The 15,507-nt window shown below is 42.2% G+C and overlaps 1 protein-coding gene across 4 annotated transcripts in view; it reads right to left on the bottom strand.

Moving 5' to 3' along the window:
- The window catches only part of ANKRD28 (ankyrin repeat domain 28), a 186,740-nt gene extending 171,444 nt beyond the window's left edge, over nucleotides 1-15,296 (bottom strand). For 3 of the 4 annotated variants that reach the window (XM_079923329.1, XM_079923328.1, XM_079923331.1), the window contains exon 1: nucleotides 14,609-15,296. Coding sequence is in view for 2 of the 4 variants with exons in the window: in XM_079923328.1 (XP_079779454.1) it covers nucleotides 14,609-14,635 (27 nt within the window). In the remaining 2 variants the exon portion in view is untranslated. The remainder of the gene's footprint in view (nucleotides 1-14,608) is intronic. The other variant, XM_079923326.1, reaches the window with a different exon arrangement.
- Between the last annotated feature and the right edge of the window lie 211 nt (nucleotides 15,297-15,507).

Below are 15,507 nucleotides of genomic sequence, written 5' to 3'. Positions count from 1 at the left end.
AGGTCTTCCTGTACATACATACAGGTTTCTCTACACAGACATTCAGTTTTGCCCAGGGCCAAAAACGGGTATGTGTGCATGCGCACGCACACACAGACACACACACAGGCTCCATGTATTCATAATTGCCGAACTCAACATTAACTACTAATGCTTTCTCCAAGCGGCTTGTTTAAAGCAGGGTTTCTCAACCTCTGCAATACTGACACTGTAGAGCAGGTGGTTCTTTGTTGGGGGTGGATGTCTTCTTGTTCACTGTACAATGTTTAGCACCACCTTTGGCCTCTATCCAATGGATGCCAGTAGTATCCTTTCCCTCCTCGCCAGTTATGACAATCAAAAATGTCTCCATGGGCTTCCCTGGTGGCGCAGTGGTTGAGAGTCCGCCTGCCGATGCAGGGGACACGGGTTCATGCCCCGGTCCGGGAAGATCCCACATGCCGCAGAGCGGCTGGGCCCGTGAGCCATGGCCGCTGAGCCTGCGCGTCCGGAGCCTGTGTTCTGCAACGGAAGAGGCCGCAACAGTGAGAGGCCCGCGTACCGCAAAAAAAAAAAAAAAAAAAAAAAGTCCCCAGTCATTAGAGAAATCCCATCCCCCACCACTGAAAATCACTGTTTTGGAGAAGTCATCTAGGAAGCCTGACCTTGCCTTTTGTTGATGTTAAAAATGGGGGGTGGGGGGGGTAATAAATTCCATTCTAGCTCTTTCTTCTCACCACTCCTAAATTTAATTATCTGATGGTGGAAAGCAACTGTCCATTCTGAGTCTTACCTGCAAGCAATACTTGGAAAACAATACTGAATTAAACTCTTCTTTCTAGGGAACTCAATCAGGTTTTCCCAATTTCAAGAGTGGAGAAAGCCTCTAATAATGATCTTTCAGTAAGGATATATCTTCTGTACCTTATGCACATTACTGCATGTCTGAGAAGGAAAATAGCCCAGTGGTTCTCAGCCTTGGAAGTGCATATCAAAATAACCTGAGATGCTTTTTTAAAAAAAAATATAGGTATCAGGGTCCCATCTCAGATACACCTAATCAGAATTCTTTACTCATCCAGCAATTATCTGAATGTCCACTATATGCGAAGCATTACTGTAGGTGATGGGGATACAGCAGTAAACAACAGACATGGCCCCTGCCCTCTTAGAGTTCACATTCCAGTAGAGGGAGACAGACCATAAATATAGTCATATAAAGAGAATTATTTCAGATAGAACCACAGGGATATAAAACAGTGTAATGGAACCAATTTCCTGCATTCTCACCAATATCAGTAGATAGTATCAAAGTACTGAATGCGGTAGGTGAAAATGTTTCTTTTGCATTTCAGTATTCAGGAAGCCTATGATATAAACTACAGGCCTAAATTTCTTGTTACGTGTTTAGTACGGGGCAAAACTGTGGCCCTTACTCTTTGGGAAATTATAAGCTCAAGACTAAATAGGTAAATTCTCTCACAGCTTCAATTCTAACTTCTGTGAGTTCAATGAAAACACTACGTCAAACTTTTGAAAATGGTTCAGTTTAATGATTTTATAAATGGGGGGGAAAGATCCTGCACTCCTAAACGCAAATGCAGGCAATAACAGAGAATAGTCCAAAAAAAAGGTTGCCTCCTGCAGAAGTTATTCAAAGAAAAAAAAAATCCACTGACAAGCTGACAGTCACAAGGACTGTTCACAACAAAATCTGGCAAGACTGAGTGAGGGAGGGGACTTCTCTTCCTCTCATTTTATACTTCTGTGAAAAACTGGTACCAAAAACCTGGAATAAGTAAGTTTTCTGCTCTTCAATTTTTCCTAAGAAGCAAAAACAAACAAACAAAAAGAACAAAAAAACCCCAAAAAACAACAATCAAAAACCTCTTATATATCCTTTCTATGGTTAAAAAAAAGTCGTGAGTATGAAGAAAAGGGAACCCACTTACACTGTTGGTGGGAATGTAAACTGGTACAGCCACTATGGAGAACAGTATGGAGAGTCCTTACAAAACTAAAACTAGGGGCTTCCCTGGTGGCGCAGTGGTTGAGAGTCCGCCTGCCGATGCAGGTGACATGGGTTCGTGCCCTGGTCCGGGAAGATCCCACATGCCGCGGAGCGGCTGGGCCCGTGAGCCATGGCCGCTGAGCCTGTGCGTCCGGAGCCTGTGCTCCGCAACGGGAGAGGCCACAACAGTGAGAGGCCCGCGTACCGAAAAAAAAACAAAAAACAAAAAACTAAAACTAGTGTTGCCATATGATCCAGCAATCCTACTCCTGGGCATATATCTGGAGAAAACTATAATTCAAAAAGTTACATGCACCCCTATGTTCATAGCAGCACTATTTCCATTGACAGATGAATGGGTAAAGAAGGTGTGGAATATTAGCCATAAAAAAGAATGAAATAATGCCATTTGCATCAACATGGATGGACCAAGAGATTAACATACTAAGTGAAGTAAGTCAGAAAGAGAAAGACAAATGCCATATGACATCACTTATATGCAGAATCTAAAATATGACACAAATGCACTTATTTATGAAACAGACTCAGACATAGAAAACAAACTTATGGATGAGAACTATTACATATATAGAATGGATAAACAACAAGGACCTACTGTATAGCACAGGGAACTATATTCAATATCCTGTGATAAACCACAATGAAAAAGAATATGAAAAAAATGTATATATAGGTGTAACTGAATCACTCTCTGATATTAACACATTGTAAATCAACTGTACTTCAATAAAATAAAAAAAAAACAAACAAGAAAACAAACTTATGGTTACCAAAGAGGAAAGGAGGTGGGGGAGGGACAAATTAAGAGTTTGGGATTAACAGATACACACTACTATATATAAAATAGATAAACCACAAGGTCCTACTGTATAGCACAGGGAACTATACTCAATATCCTGTGATAAACCATAATGGAAAAGAATATATATATATATCTTTGCTGTATACCAGAAACTAACACATTGTAAATCAACTATACTTCAAAAATAAAGTTTTGAGTATCATATAAGAAAAAGATCAAACACTTCTGTCATATCAAAACTACTAAAAGGTACCACTTACATATACCCAGCCTTTAAGAATCAGAAAAAATGGTCAGATGCCAGAAGATGTTTATCTAATGTTTCAATACACACTCCATTCCACACACACACACACACACAGCAGCAACCTATTCATTCTGTAACAGTGGTTCTCAGATGGATGCTTCACGAACTTCACAGACTGCTCCCATGGTTCCCACTCCACAAACTGTAACTCTGTCACAAATTTGTAAATATTTTACGCCTGCAAGGAAGCAGCTACTTTTAGTAGCTACTAAAAGTCTCAAATTTAAAAGAACTGAAAAGACAAAGAATTTAAATAATCCCCAATCACAATGGAATTAAATTAGAAAAAACCCAAAAAATTTAGGAAATCCACAAATGTTTGGATATTAAACAAGACACTTCTAAAGAACACTTGGGTCAAGCACAAAATCACAAGGGAACTTTTTAGTTAGAATGTATTTTGAACTGACTGAAAACAAAACCAAAACATATCAAAATTTACAGAAAAGGAAATTTATAGCTGTACACACAGATATCAAGACCTCAAGTAAGCTTCCAGCTTAAGCGATCAGAAAAAAGCAAACTAAATCCAAAGTAAGCAGAAGGAAAGAAATTATGTTAGAGGAAAAAATCAATACCATAGAAAAGATAAAAATAGGGGGAAAAAAATCAATAAAACCAAAAGTTGGTTCTTTGAAAAGACCAATAAAACTGACAAACCTTTAGCTAGACCGAGGAAAAAAATAATGAAGACAAATTACTAAAATCAGGAATAAAAAGGGGTACATCACCACCAACCTTAGAGAAATTAAAAGGATTATGGGGGAATATTTTAACAAGTTTATGCCAACAAATTAGATATCTTAGATAAAATGAAAAAATTCCCTGAAAGACACAAATTACCAAAACTGACTCAAGAGGAAACAGAAAATCTGAAGAGATTTATAACAAGTGAAGAAGCAGAACTACTAATTTAAAAGTTTATCACGAAGAAAAGGCCTGGCCCACACAGCTTCACTGGTGAATTCTACCAAACATTTAAAGAAGAAATACTACAAATCCTTCACAAACTCTTCTAGAAGAGAGCAGAGAACACTTCCCAGTTCATTCTATGAGACCAACATTACCCTCATACCAAAGAAATAGACATCACAAGAAAAGAGAGATAAAATATTAGCAAGCCAGGGCTTCCCTGGTGGCGCAGTGGTTGAGAGTCCGCCTGCCGATGCAGGGGACACGGGTTCGTGCCCTGGTCCCGGAAGATCCCACATGCCGCGAAGCGGCTGGGCCCGTGAGCCATGGCCGCTGCGCCTGCGCGTCCGGAGCCTGTACTCCGCAATGGGAAAGGCCACAACAGTGAGAGGCCTGCGTACCGAAAAATATACATATATATCAGCAAGCCAAATCCAGCAACACACAAAAGGGATTACATAGCTTGGCTCTTCTTAAAACATTAAACAGAAGTTTACCATACAATTCAGCAACTCATACGAATCTTCCCAAGAGAAATTAAAACACACATCTACACAAATTGAAGATTTGTGGCAACCCTGCATTGTCAAATGGTTCACGTTTTTAAGCAATAGAGTATTTTTTAATTAAGGTATGTACATTGGTTTTTTTTAAGACATAATGCTGCTGCACACTTAATACACTACAGTACAGTGTAAACAAAACTTTTACATGCACTGGGAAACCAAACAATTCACATGACTTGTCTTATTGCAATATTTGCTTTATTGCGGTGGTCTGGAACCAAACCTGCAATATCTCTGAGGTATACCTATAAATTAGTGGTTGCCTAAGGTTAAGAGAAAGGAGGGGAGGTTAGGAGTAATGGGAGTAACTGCTCATTGGCCCAGGGCTTCTTTTTGAGGTGATAAATATTCCAAAATTAGATTGTGGTTGATAGTTGCACAACGCTGAGTTTACTAAAAACAAAACAAAAAAACACATTGAATTATACATTATTTAATTTATACATTATTAAATTATTTTAATGTACAGGTTTTGTGAATTATATCTCAAAAAAGATGTTAAAAACAAATTCCAGCTCAGATTTAGTTTCTTTGCCCAAGGTCATACAGTAAGAAAGTGGAAGAGCTAAGTCCCAAGCCAAAGTATTTCAATACAGTAGTGGCTGCCATTTATCAAGTGCCAATTATGTGCCAGGGGTTTTACACACTCTCATTTAATTCAACAATTCAGCGAGCTAGACACAACTACCTCCCTTTTCTAGGCGAGGAAACACAAACTTAAGTGAAATAACTTGCCCAAGGTCACAAAGGGAATAAATAAATGAGCCAGAATTAAAAGTATATGTTCCAGCATTCCAGACATTCAATTAAGACTATCATAATTGTTTTCCATATCCATGAATGACATCTACTAATATTTACTTAACCTTTTCTTTAAGTCATTTGCTTCTTTTGCCCAGCAAAGCCACAGGAAAGAATGAAGGCATAACCTGAGAGGGTAATACTGGGGCTACAGACAAGAGTGGAAAAGGTAGAGGATAAGAATGTAAGACTGACATTAACAGCGCCAATGGGGGGAACTGTGGGTAAAGTGTCCACTGAGAGTCAAGGCTTGCTGAGAAGACGGCACAGCCTGAGAAGGGGTGGGAATGGAAAGGAATGAAAAATTCCAAGAGGCAGCAGACCAAGGTGAAGGGGAAGAGACTGAGGTGTGTTTAAGTTAGGAACTGAGGGTGGCAAAGGGTTTAAGAAAGGAGGCTGAGGTGGAAAACCAGATGAAAGCTGCAAGATGAGTAGGAATGGTTAATACGAAAGGGTACAATGAAGTGAGCTGGGAAACCCCCAAACAGGCCAGAGGAAAGTGAGACTGAAGCAGGACACCAGGCTACGGTCTTGAGTAGACTAGAAGCAAGGAAATGTGGGTCAACACCTGGAAGTCCAAGTAGACAGGTCACCCCGTAAAATCTCAAGAAACACACCAGTAGGAAAAGCTGTCCCACACTTCAGAAAACACTACCCTAGCCAATACTGCTCCCATCAGGAGCTCAAGACTTCTCAAGAGGTCAGTTTGTGGCCAAATTGAATTTAACCAACTAGGTGAAGTAGGTTCCAACACAGCAAAGCTCAGCTTCATTGTGGGTGAAAAGACAGGACAACCAATGATGAAAAAAGTTATGGTCAGACAAAAGGAATTCCAAGTTCAAAACTGTGGCTCCAAGACTTTGAGGAAACTAGAAAGTGAACAGGTAAGGAGTTCTTTTGACTATAATAGAATCTGGAGTCATAGGTAGGTAGAACATTGTTAGTAAGGAAAGAAAACACACACAGGTTGATTAGCAACATTTTAAAAGCAATAATTCAATAGCCAAAACACTGAAGGTTCTAAACCAGTAATACATCAGAACATACAAAATAATCCATGTATTGCTGATCATTTGTAATAGTTATGCAATCAAGTCAGTACATCTAAATTTATGTGAAAATGATATATAGAAATTCAACTTTATGATAAAAGATTAAAAATAAGTTGTTTTATTAAGAGGCTATTTAAAATAATTCACAGTTTCTTTAAAATAGCAAGGTGGATTAACCATTATTTAACATATACACAATCTTCCAAAACATTTCTATAATACACCTGCATCGTCTTTTCATTTAGAACTCCAGACTAGTTTCTAAGGTGGGAAATACTCCCACCACGTTCCCTCCGTTGTCCCCGCTACAGTATCAAATGAGAATGTCTGCAAGGTTACAGCCCCCAGCCCTCCTCTACTGAAGTCTCTCGATTCCAGAACTCTCTATGTGAATCATTCAACTAACAGACATGCTGGTTTCTAACTACCTGCCTATACCTTGGATTAGGCTACTTACTGGCTCTGTGTGACTAATACTACACCTGCTCTTCCGATCTGTTCAGCTGGCTTCAACTGCACTGCCCACCCTTCATGCTGCAGTTTGCTTTTACATCCCTTAAAAGCCAGCTGTTCTTAACTCTGAAGTCCAACTAACTCCATTTCTCCAGGATGTGAATGTCACTTGCCTTGCTGTTTATAAAGTTCTCCCAGGGACACCATTCTCACTCTTGGCATAACCCAATCTGGCACTCTTGGAACTATACACCGCCTAGCATATAAGCTTTCAAAAAGTGGGGGAAACCTCTCACCATTCAGAGAACTATCCAACATAGATGCCTTTTGTTTACCCATCTACATACACATCCACACCAAACACATACATAAAATCTTTCAAAGTCCTGTTTGAATTATCTGATTTTATCCTAATTAATTTACACCAATAAAAATACAATACTAAAGATAGCTAAGTAGGTCCTTTCTGACTTTCATCATTTTTAATCCGGGAGCTCCCTCAAAAGGAAAAGAGGGGACTTCCCTGGTGGCTCAGGGGTTAAGAATCCGCCTGCCAATGCAGGGGACACGGGTTCGAGCCCTGGTCCAGGAAGATCCCACATGCCGTGGAGCAGCTAAGCCCGTGCGCCCTAACTACTAAGCCTGCGCTCTAGAGCCCTTAAGCCACAACTACTGGAGCCCACATGCCGCAACTACTGAAGCCCGTGCACCTAGAGCCTGTGCTCCGCAACAAGAGAAGCCACTGCAATGAGAAGTCCGCACACTGCAACAAAGAGTAGCCCCCGCTCACCACAACTAGAGAAAGCCAGCACATAAGCCACAAAGACCCAATGCAGCCAAAAATAAATAATTTATTTTTTAAAAAAATGTAGTGTTCAACTGTAATAACTTGCATTCTAGGCTTCCAGAACAAGCATTTGTGTCAGAAGCAACTGCTTCCTAATTTCCCTTTTTAAATATCTTGTCCTGTGCTGCATGGTTTAATATTACCTGTGACCTTAAATCCGCAAGAGTAGAAAAGACATAACCTTTAACCTTATAATAAATCAAAGATGAAACCATCACCAATTAAGAATCTGAACTTAAATTTACTGCGCATAAGTGAACTTTAGCTGTGGGAGTAGTAATTCTATCTAGACTTTGTTTTGTATGACAACCAGTATACACGAAGAATCCTGGCAACTTTTCTTAAAATCAGTATCACATAAGGAAGGTAGATGAATCCCTCAATAGTATAACGAAGAACTGGGGCTAGGGACCGGAGTAGAAATCAAACCTAAAGTACTTGGGAACTTTAATCATCGTGTACAATACACTGTAACACTTTAAAACATTATTGGTTTAAATAACTGGAGATTTCATTTAATTTTCGTTTTAAATTGTAAGTATTACTCAGTGATTGGCTTGATGTGAACTGTCCACAGGATACATAATCCAGAACAAAAAGGCTTAATCCTAAACTATTTCCTCCAGGCACAGAACATTTCCCAGGGGCATCTCAGTCTAGCCCAGGTATATGAATTTTACATTAGACTAGAAAAACGAAAAGGAAATAAAATGCCGAAAAACCTAATACAACCCATACCTAACTACTTGGATTATCTGCTTTTTTTTCACTACCATAATCAATGTTCAATTGCATTTTAATGTGTGATTGACCCTAGTGGGACTATGCAACAAAAAAGATTATCAATTGTTATATGAATATAAGACATAATTGTACACATAAGTGAGTCATTATTACAGCTATAACGATCCTTTAAAGATGTACTCATTTCCATTCAAACTTTGGCTTAGTAATTAATATACTCAGTTTATACTAAATTAAAAGGTTTTACATATGTTCTGAATTACAGCAGTAGCCACCTAACCAGTCTTGGGTGTCCCTATTTGTCTTTTATAATCTACTCTTCTAAAACCTGTAATGTAGCGGTTATTTAACTTTGGGGTGTCATGGGCCCCTCAGAAGATCTAATAAAACTATGAACCCTCTTGAGAAAAGTACATTTATGCACATTCCCCCTGAAGCTCTTCATAGCCTAGCTTAGACTTCCCATCACCTACCGATCCGTCCAAACTTCTTAACCTTGTATTCCAAGTACTTCATAATGTAGTCACTGTTAATTCAACTAATCTACCTCCAGTCCTTTCCAACTACACCCACCAATCGGGTCTATCTCCTAACTATCCCAACAGAAATATACCATCCTCTTTTTCTGGCTTGCCTTCTGGGTTCCCTCTTGTTGCTTTCCTGCCCAAATGTTTGCTCTCAACAAACCCTTTCTGTGGACCTAAAATACCTCCCTTGCCATGAGGGTTTCCCTCTGCCTACAATCAGATCATCTGATCCTTTCTGAATTCAGAATCATGTTATCTCCATCTCTTACGGAGCACTCCATGTTCTACACTGTATTATACAAAGCATTCCAAAAAAAAAGTCAAGAAACATAGAACACACTTATTTCTGAATTATATAGTAGTTACATTTCCAAAGAATATGCTCCATGTTTTTCCTCAACTTCTATAAACCTTTTCATGTGAAGTATCTCAGACGCTGTGCATTTATTTATGCATGTCTTCGCTCATTTTCTAGCCAGTAAGATTCTTAGGAGCAGAGATGGTAGCTACTCTACCCTGTGTCCCCCACAATCTCCAACACAAAGCAAGGAGACACTCGATATGGAATACTTGAACATATGGGCATCAGTGTTTTGGGGGCATTTCATACATTCTGTATCCCCAATTATAAGATTTTTCAAGGATCATCTAGTTTTTTCTCCTACTGAAAAGTCAAATAATGCTCTACCCTTAGTGAATGCTTGACAAGTGAGAACTTACTATCTGAAACAGTGATTTATTCTCATCCATACAATATCTACTCATTGATATGCCAACTTTGTTCAAAAAAAAAAAAAAAAAAAACCATGGGCTTCCCTGGTGGCGCAGTGGTTGAGAGTCCGCCTGCCGATGCAAGGGACACAGGTTCGTGCCCCGGTCTGGGAAGATCCCACATGCTGCAGAGCAGCTGGGCCCGTGAGCCATGGCCGCTGAGCCTGTGCGTCCGGAGCCTGTGCTCCGCAACAGGAAAGGCCACAGCAGTGAGAGGCCCGCGTACCACAAGAATTCTTACCTAATGACCATTAACCCAGGAGGGAACACAAAGATGGCTCCTACACAAAAATAATCCAAATGTGAAAACTATTATCCTTTTTAGTACTACTGCAAACAAAGTTTAACTTGAGTTATAAAACCAACTCGGAAAACAGAAAAAAACAACATCCAGACTATACATATGCACACTACCAGAGGCAATAAAACAGCACAAAAGTATAGAAACTTTTTTTAGAAAGTCTTAAACATGATATAAAAGTTTCTAATTGATTCACGCTAAAAGTATTATGCCAAGTGAAACAAGTCAGACATAAAAGGTCATATTGTATGATTTCATTTATATGAAATATAACAGGCAAATTCATAGAGATAGAAAGTAGATTAGTGACTGCCAGGAGGTAGGAGGAGGGGAGAACAAGGAGTGACTGCTAATGGCTTTTTTAAAGACTTTTTCTTTTTCTTTTTTAATTTATTCTTGGCTGTATCGGGTCTTCATTGCTGCACGCGGGCTTCTCATTGCGGTGGCTTCTCTTGTTGCGGAGCGTGGGCTCTAGAGCACAGGCTCAGTAGTTGTGGCACACGGGCTTCTCATTGCGGTGGCTTCTCTTGTTGCGGAGCGTGGGCTCTAGAGCACAGGCTCAGTAGTTGTGGCACACGGGCTTAATTCCTCTAGGGCATGTGGGATCTTCCCAGACCAGGGCTTGAACCCAGGTCTCCTGCATTGACAGGTGGATTCTTAACCACTGCGCCACCAGGGAAGTCCGGCTAATGGCTTTTTGGAGTGATGAAAATGTTCTGGAATTAGTGGTAATGGTTGTACAATTTTGTGAATATACTAAAAACTACTGAACATTTTAAAAGGGTGAATTTCATGGTATGCAAATTATATCTCAATTTTTTTTAAGTTTATGACCATTTTGGCTATTTTATCTCAGAGAAAACTGTTTTTTAATAGGAATCTAATTTTATAACAGTTTGTTTCCTCAAGCTGATCTAAACTAGTGGTTATAAACTGGTCCCCCTTTTTAAAACCACGGCTTTGAATTTTTCTCAATGTTATCTACCAACTTGCCAACACTTATCAATAGAAATTTTTCATAAGAATCTGTATTTCTGGCTTCCTACAAAAAACTGGAGTTCTAAAAATACTAGGCACACCTGCACAGAAACAATGGCCTGGAGCGAACAGCAGCTAACATACCTGCTATTTGCCATGATCCCCATCACTCCCTATTGTGTCCTAGATACTGAAGCCATGTATCAGCCGCCATTTAACTCCCCAGTTGTGAGTTTGTTACCCCTGAACCAAACAAAGACCATCTACCTTTCTTTTTAGGGTATACTATGAATCACTGCTGATAAAATGTAAGCCTGTAATTGGTCTGAGGGTACAAATTTCCAGCTATAAAATGAGTAGATCTGGGGATCTAATGTACAGCATGGTAACTATAATTAACAATGCTCTATTATATATACATATTTGAAAGCTGCTAAGAGAAGTAGATCTTAAATGTTATCTCCACACACATACACACACACACGAATGGTAATTACATGAAGGGATGGAAGTGTTAACTAACTTACTGTGGTAAGCATTTCACAATATATACATGTATAAAATCAAAGCTGTACACCTTAAACTTACATATGTTATATATCAATAATACCTCAATAAAGCCGGAAAATAAATTTTAAATGTAACCATGTATGATTACATTTTTAGTAACTGCAAAGAGAAAAAACCTGACAGTGACACCTGTTGAATAAAACCCTGCAACTGTTACAGATTCGTGCTGTTATAAACACTTTTTTGTGGGGGAAAAAATCCAGGGATGTTTCCTAAAAACAGGAAACAAATTCTTTTCATTTCATTTACAATTGAAAGTTATTTTCACCTAGTAATAGAAAATAGCACAGTAGTAACTTCTTACCCCCATATTGGTGTTGGCACAAAATGAGGGAAAGCTGTCTTACTCATTGTCATTGATTGGATATGAAAACTAACTGCTTTATTTACTCACTGATTTTATGTTTAAACCACCTAGAACCCCCTGATGCTTATATGCACAAAGAAAAACAACCCCTACCCACGTTTAGCTTCTATGTAATAGACTGTATTTACAAAGATGGAAAAAAGCAAAATACAGGGTGTACATGGAAATAACATAGAAAAGCAGATTCTACTACCTCCTAGTTCAAGTGTAAATGAGGACTGAGCTAAATGCTATGTCAACTACCTTTCAGCTTTAAAATTCTGTGTACTTAAACAGATCTCCTCCTTTCCTCCAAATAAAATAATTCGTCTAGCTGAACCACCTGTCCTGTAGATGGGAAAGGTTAAAATAGTATTTGCATTCCATTTCATTTGTACCATCGCTTTTAACAGCTAATAAAATATCAACACATAAGATGACTTCTAAAAGCAGCTATTCCCTTCCTGAGCCAATTACTTAGTAGTTTATTAGAGGTAAACCCCAAGGTTCTTCCCCCCGCCCCCCGGCCCCAGCCATGCCACTTCATTAACTTGCCCAAATACCTTCAAGTTTACAGGTGACATTTTACATATCATCTTTACCACCAAGTATTAATAGATATTATATAAAACTGGAGTAGCATCACAATTGTTTCACAACTGCAATTCCTAAATACACAAATGCAAAGGTGCAATTGGATTTTATGTCCAACTGAAAATACAATCCTGTTTCTGTTTAAATCTGATGGTGAATAAAATGAGATGCTCTCCCAAAAGTTCACCAAATTTCTAACACACATAATCCAAACAACTTTCTTCAAAAGCGTAAGACGAGAAACAAAACAAAAATTGTTACCTCAACTATAAGTTATGGAACCACAAGGTGCCATTAGATTGGTAAAGATTAGTGGAGACCCTGGATCTTGAGTTACACACCATTAAGAGTACAACGTGAGTTAACTGTACAGGAATTGGTTTATGCTTTACCTCTTATTCTTTAATAGTGCTGCCCCACAGAACTTTCTGATGATACAGATGCTCCACACCTGTATTGTCCAATACCATAATCAAGAGCCACGTGGGGCTATGGAGCACCTGAAACGTGGCTAGCAGGAATGAAGAACTGAATTTATTTTATTTAAAATTAAAGTTAATTTAGGGACTTCCCTGGTGGTGCAGTGGTTAAGAATCCGCCTGCCAATGCAGGGGACACGGGTTCGAGCCCTGGTCCGGGAAGATCCCACATGCCAAGGAGCACCTCAGCCCGTGCACAACTACTGAGCCTGCGCTCTAGAGCCCGAGAGCCACAACTACTGAAGCCGGCGCACCTAGAGCCCATGCTCCACAACAAAAAAAAGCCACTGCAATGAGAAGCTCGTGCACTGCAATGAAGAGCTGCCCCCGCTCGCCGCAACTAGAGAAAGCCGGCACACAGCAACAAAGACTCAACGCAGCCAAAAATAAATAAATAAATAAATAATAAAATTAAAGTTAATTTAAGTTGCCACATGTGGCTAGTGGCTATCATACTGGACAATGCAGTTCCACAATTTGAAATACAAAGTATAAGCTTGACTAAACGCTAGGGTTTTTCAAAGTATCATGTCCTGATGATGTTAACACCAACTAAAAACTTTCTGATACCAAATGATACACAAGTTCAGCCATCAGCCTAAACAGAAAAGTCACTTATTAAATGACACTACTTAGATTCAGAATTTAAGGTACAATATTCACTAAGAGACAACACTGAAAAATATATCTCAAGTTTTTCCCTCACTGTTTTTCAAAAGGGGAACTCACTTTCGGAATAGTTTCCCAATACATGCAATTACCTTCCCTTCAAATCTGTTCACTACCTTCTGTTCAGAAAAGCAAATGGCAAAGATAAATTCTCAGCACTAAGGAGTCTACTGCGATTCGGTATATTTCACACGTTAATTTCCGTTTTCCTTCAAGGAGAGATTCAGATGTTTGGAAACCTCTGCATCGCCTGAAAGCCTTGTTACATCGTTCCACGTTTTCAGGTGTACAAGTAATTCTGATACAGTTGCGATTTCGTTCCTAGACACGAAATATTTCCTCAATCCAAGAGTCATGACAGTTTACCGCACTTCAGGTATTCTTGTATCAGCTCTTCCTGAGTCAAGAAAAGTAACCAAGATGGTGCACAAGATGTCAGAAGAAAACAAGTGTGGGAACTTGCACGTTGAATAACTACTCCCTGAGCAAAATCTCCTTTGACCCAGAGAGTCGGCCTCGAACTACCCGGCGACGCCAACAAGCCAGCAAGGTCGTGACCCTCGGTCACGGCCGCCGGCAGCGCCCCGCCTGGCTGCGGGAAGCCACCTGTTAGGCCCCGGCCTCACCTGGAGAGGAGGCGCGGACCCGGACGCGGGCGCCCGGCACTAGCGCGGACCCGCCCCTCCGCCGGCGGCGGCCGGAGGCGGCACGTGGGCTCCCCCGGCCGGGCTGCGCTGACAGGCGGGCCGCCGCGACCCCCGAGGTGTCCCCGCCTCCCTCGCACCGCCCCGCCGAGCGGGCGCCCAGCGGCCCACACCGCCGGCCCCCCCTTCCTCCCGCCTTCCCTCCCACCCCCGGGCCTGCCGCCCCTCGCCTACCTGGTCGCGGAGTTTGAGGAACGCCATGGCGGTCGGCGCCGCCCGGCCACCGCTCCCGCCCCAGAAGCTTCGCCTGCGCCCGGAGGCGGCGGGTCGGCGGCAGTGAGCTAAGGAGTCCGCGGGCAGGGGGCGGCACCGCCTCCCCGCCGCCCTCCGCAGCCGAGAGGTGAGGAACCGGAGGATCCCACCTCCTCTTCGAGGACTCCCCGCCCTCCTCCTTCCTTTCTTCCTTTTTCCCTCCGCTGTCTCCGCAGCCGCTGCCGCCTCACGCCCCCTTCTCGAGACAGCCGGGCAGCCCCCGCGGCCGCCCCGCTCCAGCCCGCGGCAGCCGCGGCATCCAAACTCCACTCCACAATATTACCACCACCGCCCGCCGCGATTGGCGGCCGCGCGGGGGAGAGGCCAGAGTAAGACGAGCGCCCATTGGCCACGCCGCCTCGCTCGCTCGGGCCCCGCCTCCCGGATGGGCAAGGGCGGGGGAGGAAGCGGTGAGGGTGGGCGCGGAGCCGGGCGCACTGGGCGGGGGCGAGCGAGGGAGCGGAGCCGGGGGAGGGGCAGCCAGGTGCCCAGGGCGCGCGCCCTGGGCTAGGTGGGAGGAGCCCGGGCTTGAGGTGCGGGTCCCGGGAAGTGGGGGGTAACTGCCCGGGGCTCGCACGTGGAGGGAGCGTGCAGAACGCTCCCCAAAGCCGGAGGAGACTGCAGGGGCTGGGTGAGGGGTGAGGGGCCGGAAAGGGGGTGAGAGGTGGGCACCTGGGGGCTGCTGCCGTCCTGGGAGCGGCGAGGGGAGGGTGGCGAACAGGACTTGCACGTGGAGGGGGAGTGAGGATTCGCCCCTGGGCTTCCGCAGGATGCAAGAGCCAAGGGAGTGGGGTGAGAGATGGTCACCGGGAAGCGGCTGT

The sequence above is a fragment of the Stenella coeruleoalba genome (assembly GCF_951394435.1).
Source record: "Stenella coeruleoalba genome assembly, chromosome: 5".
Classification (NCBI taxonomy): Eukaryota; Metazoa; Chordata; class Mammalia; order Artiodactyla; family Delphinidae; genus Stenella; species Stenella coeruleoalba.
The sequence above is the reverse complement of the archived record's forward strand: the minus strand, read 5'-3'. Positions and strand labels throughout refer to the sequence as shown.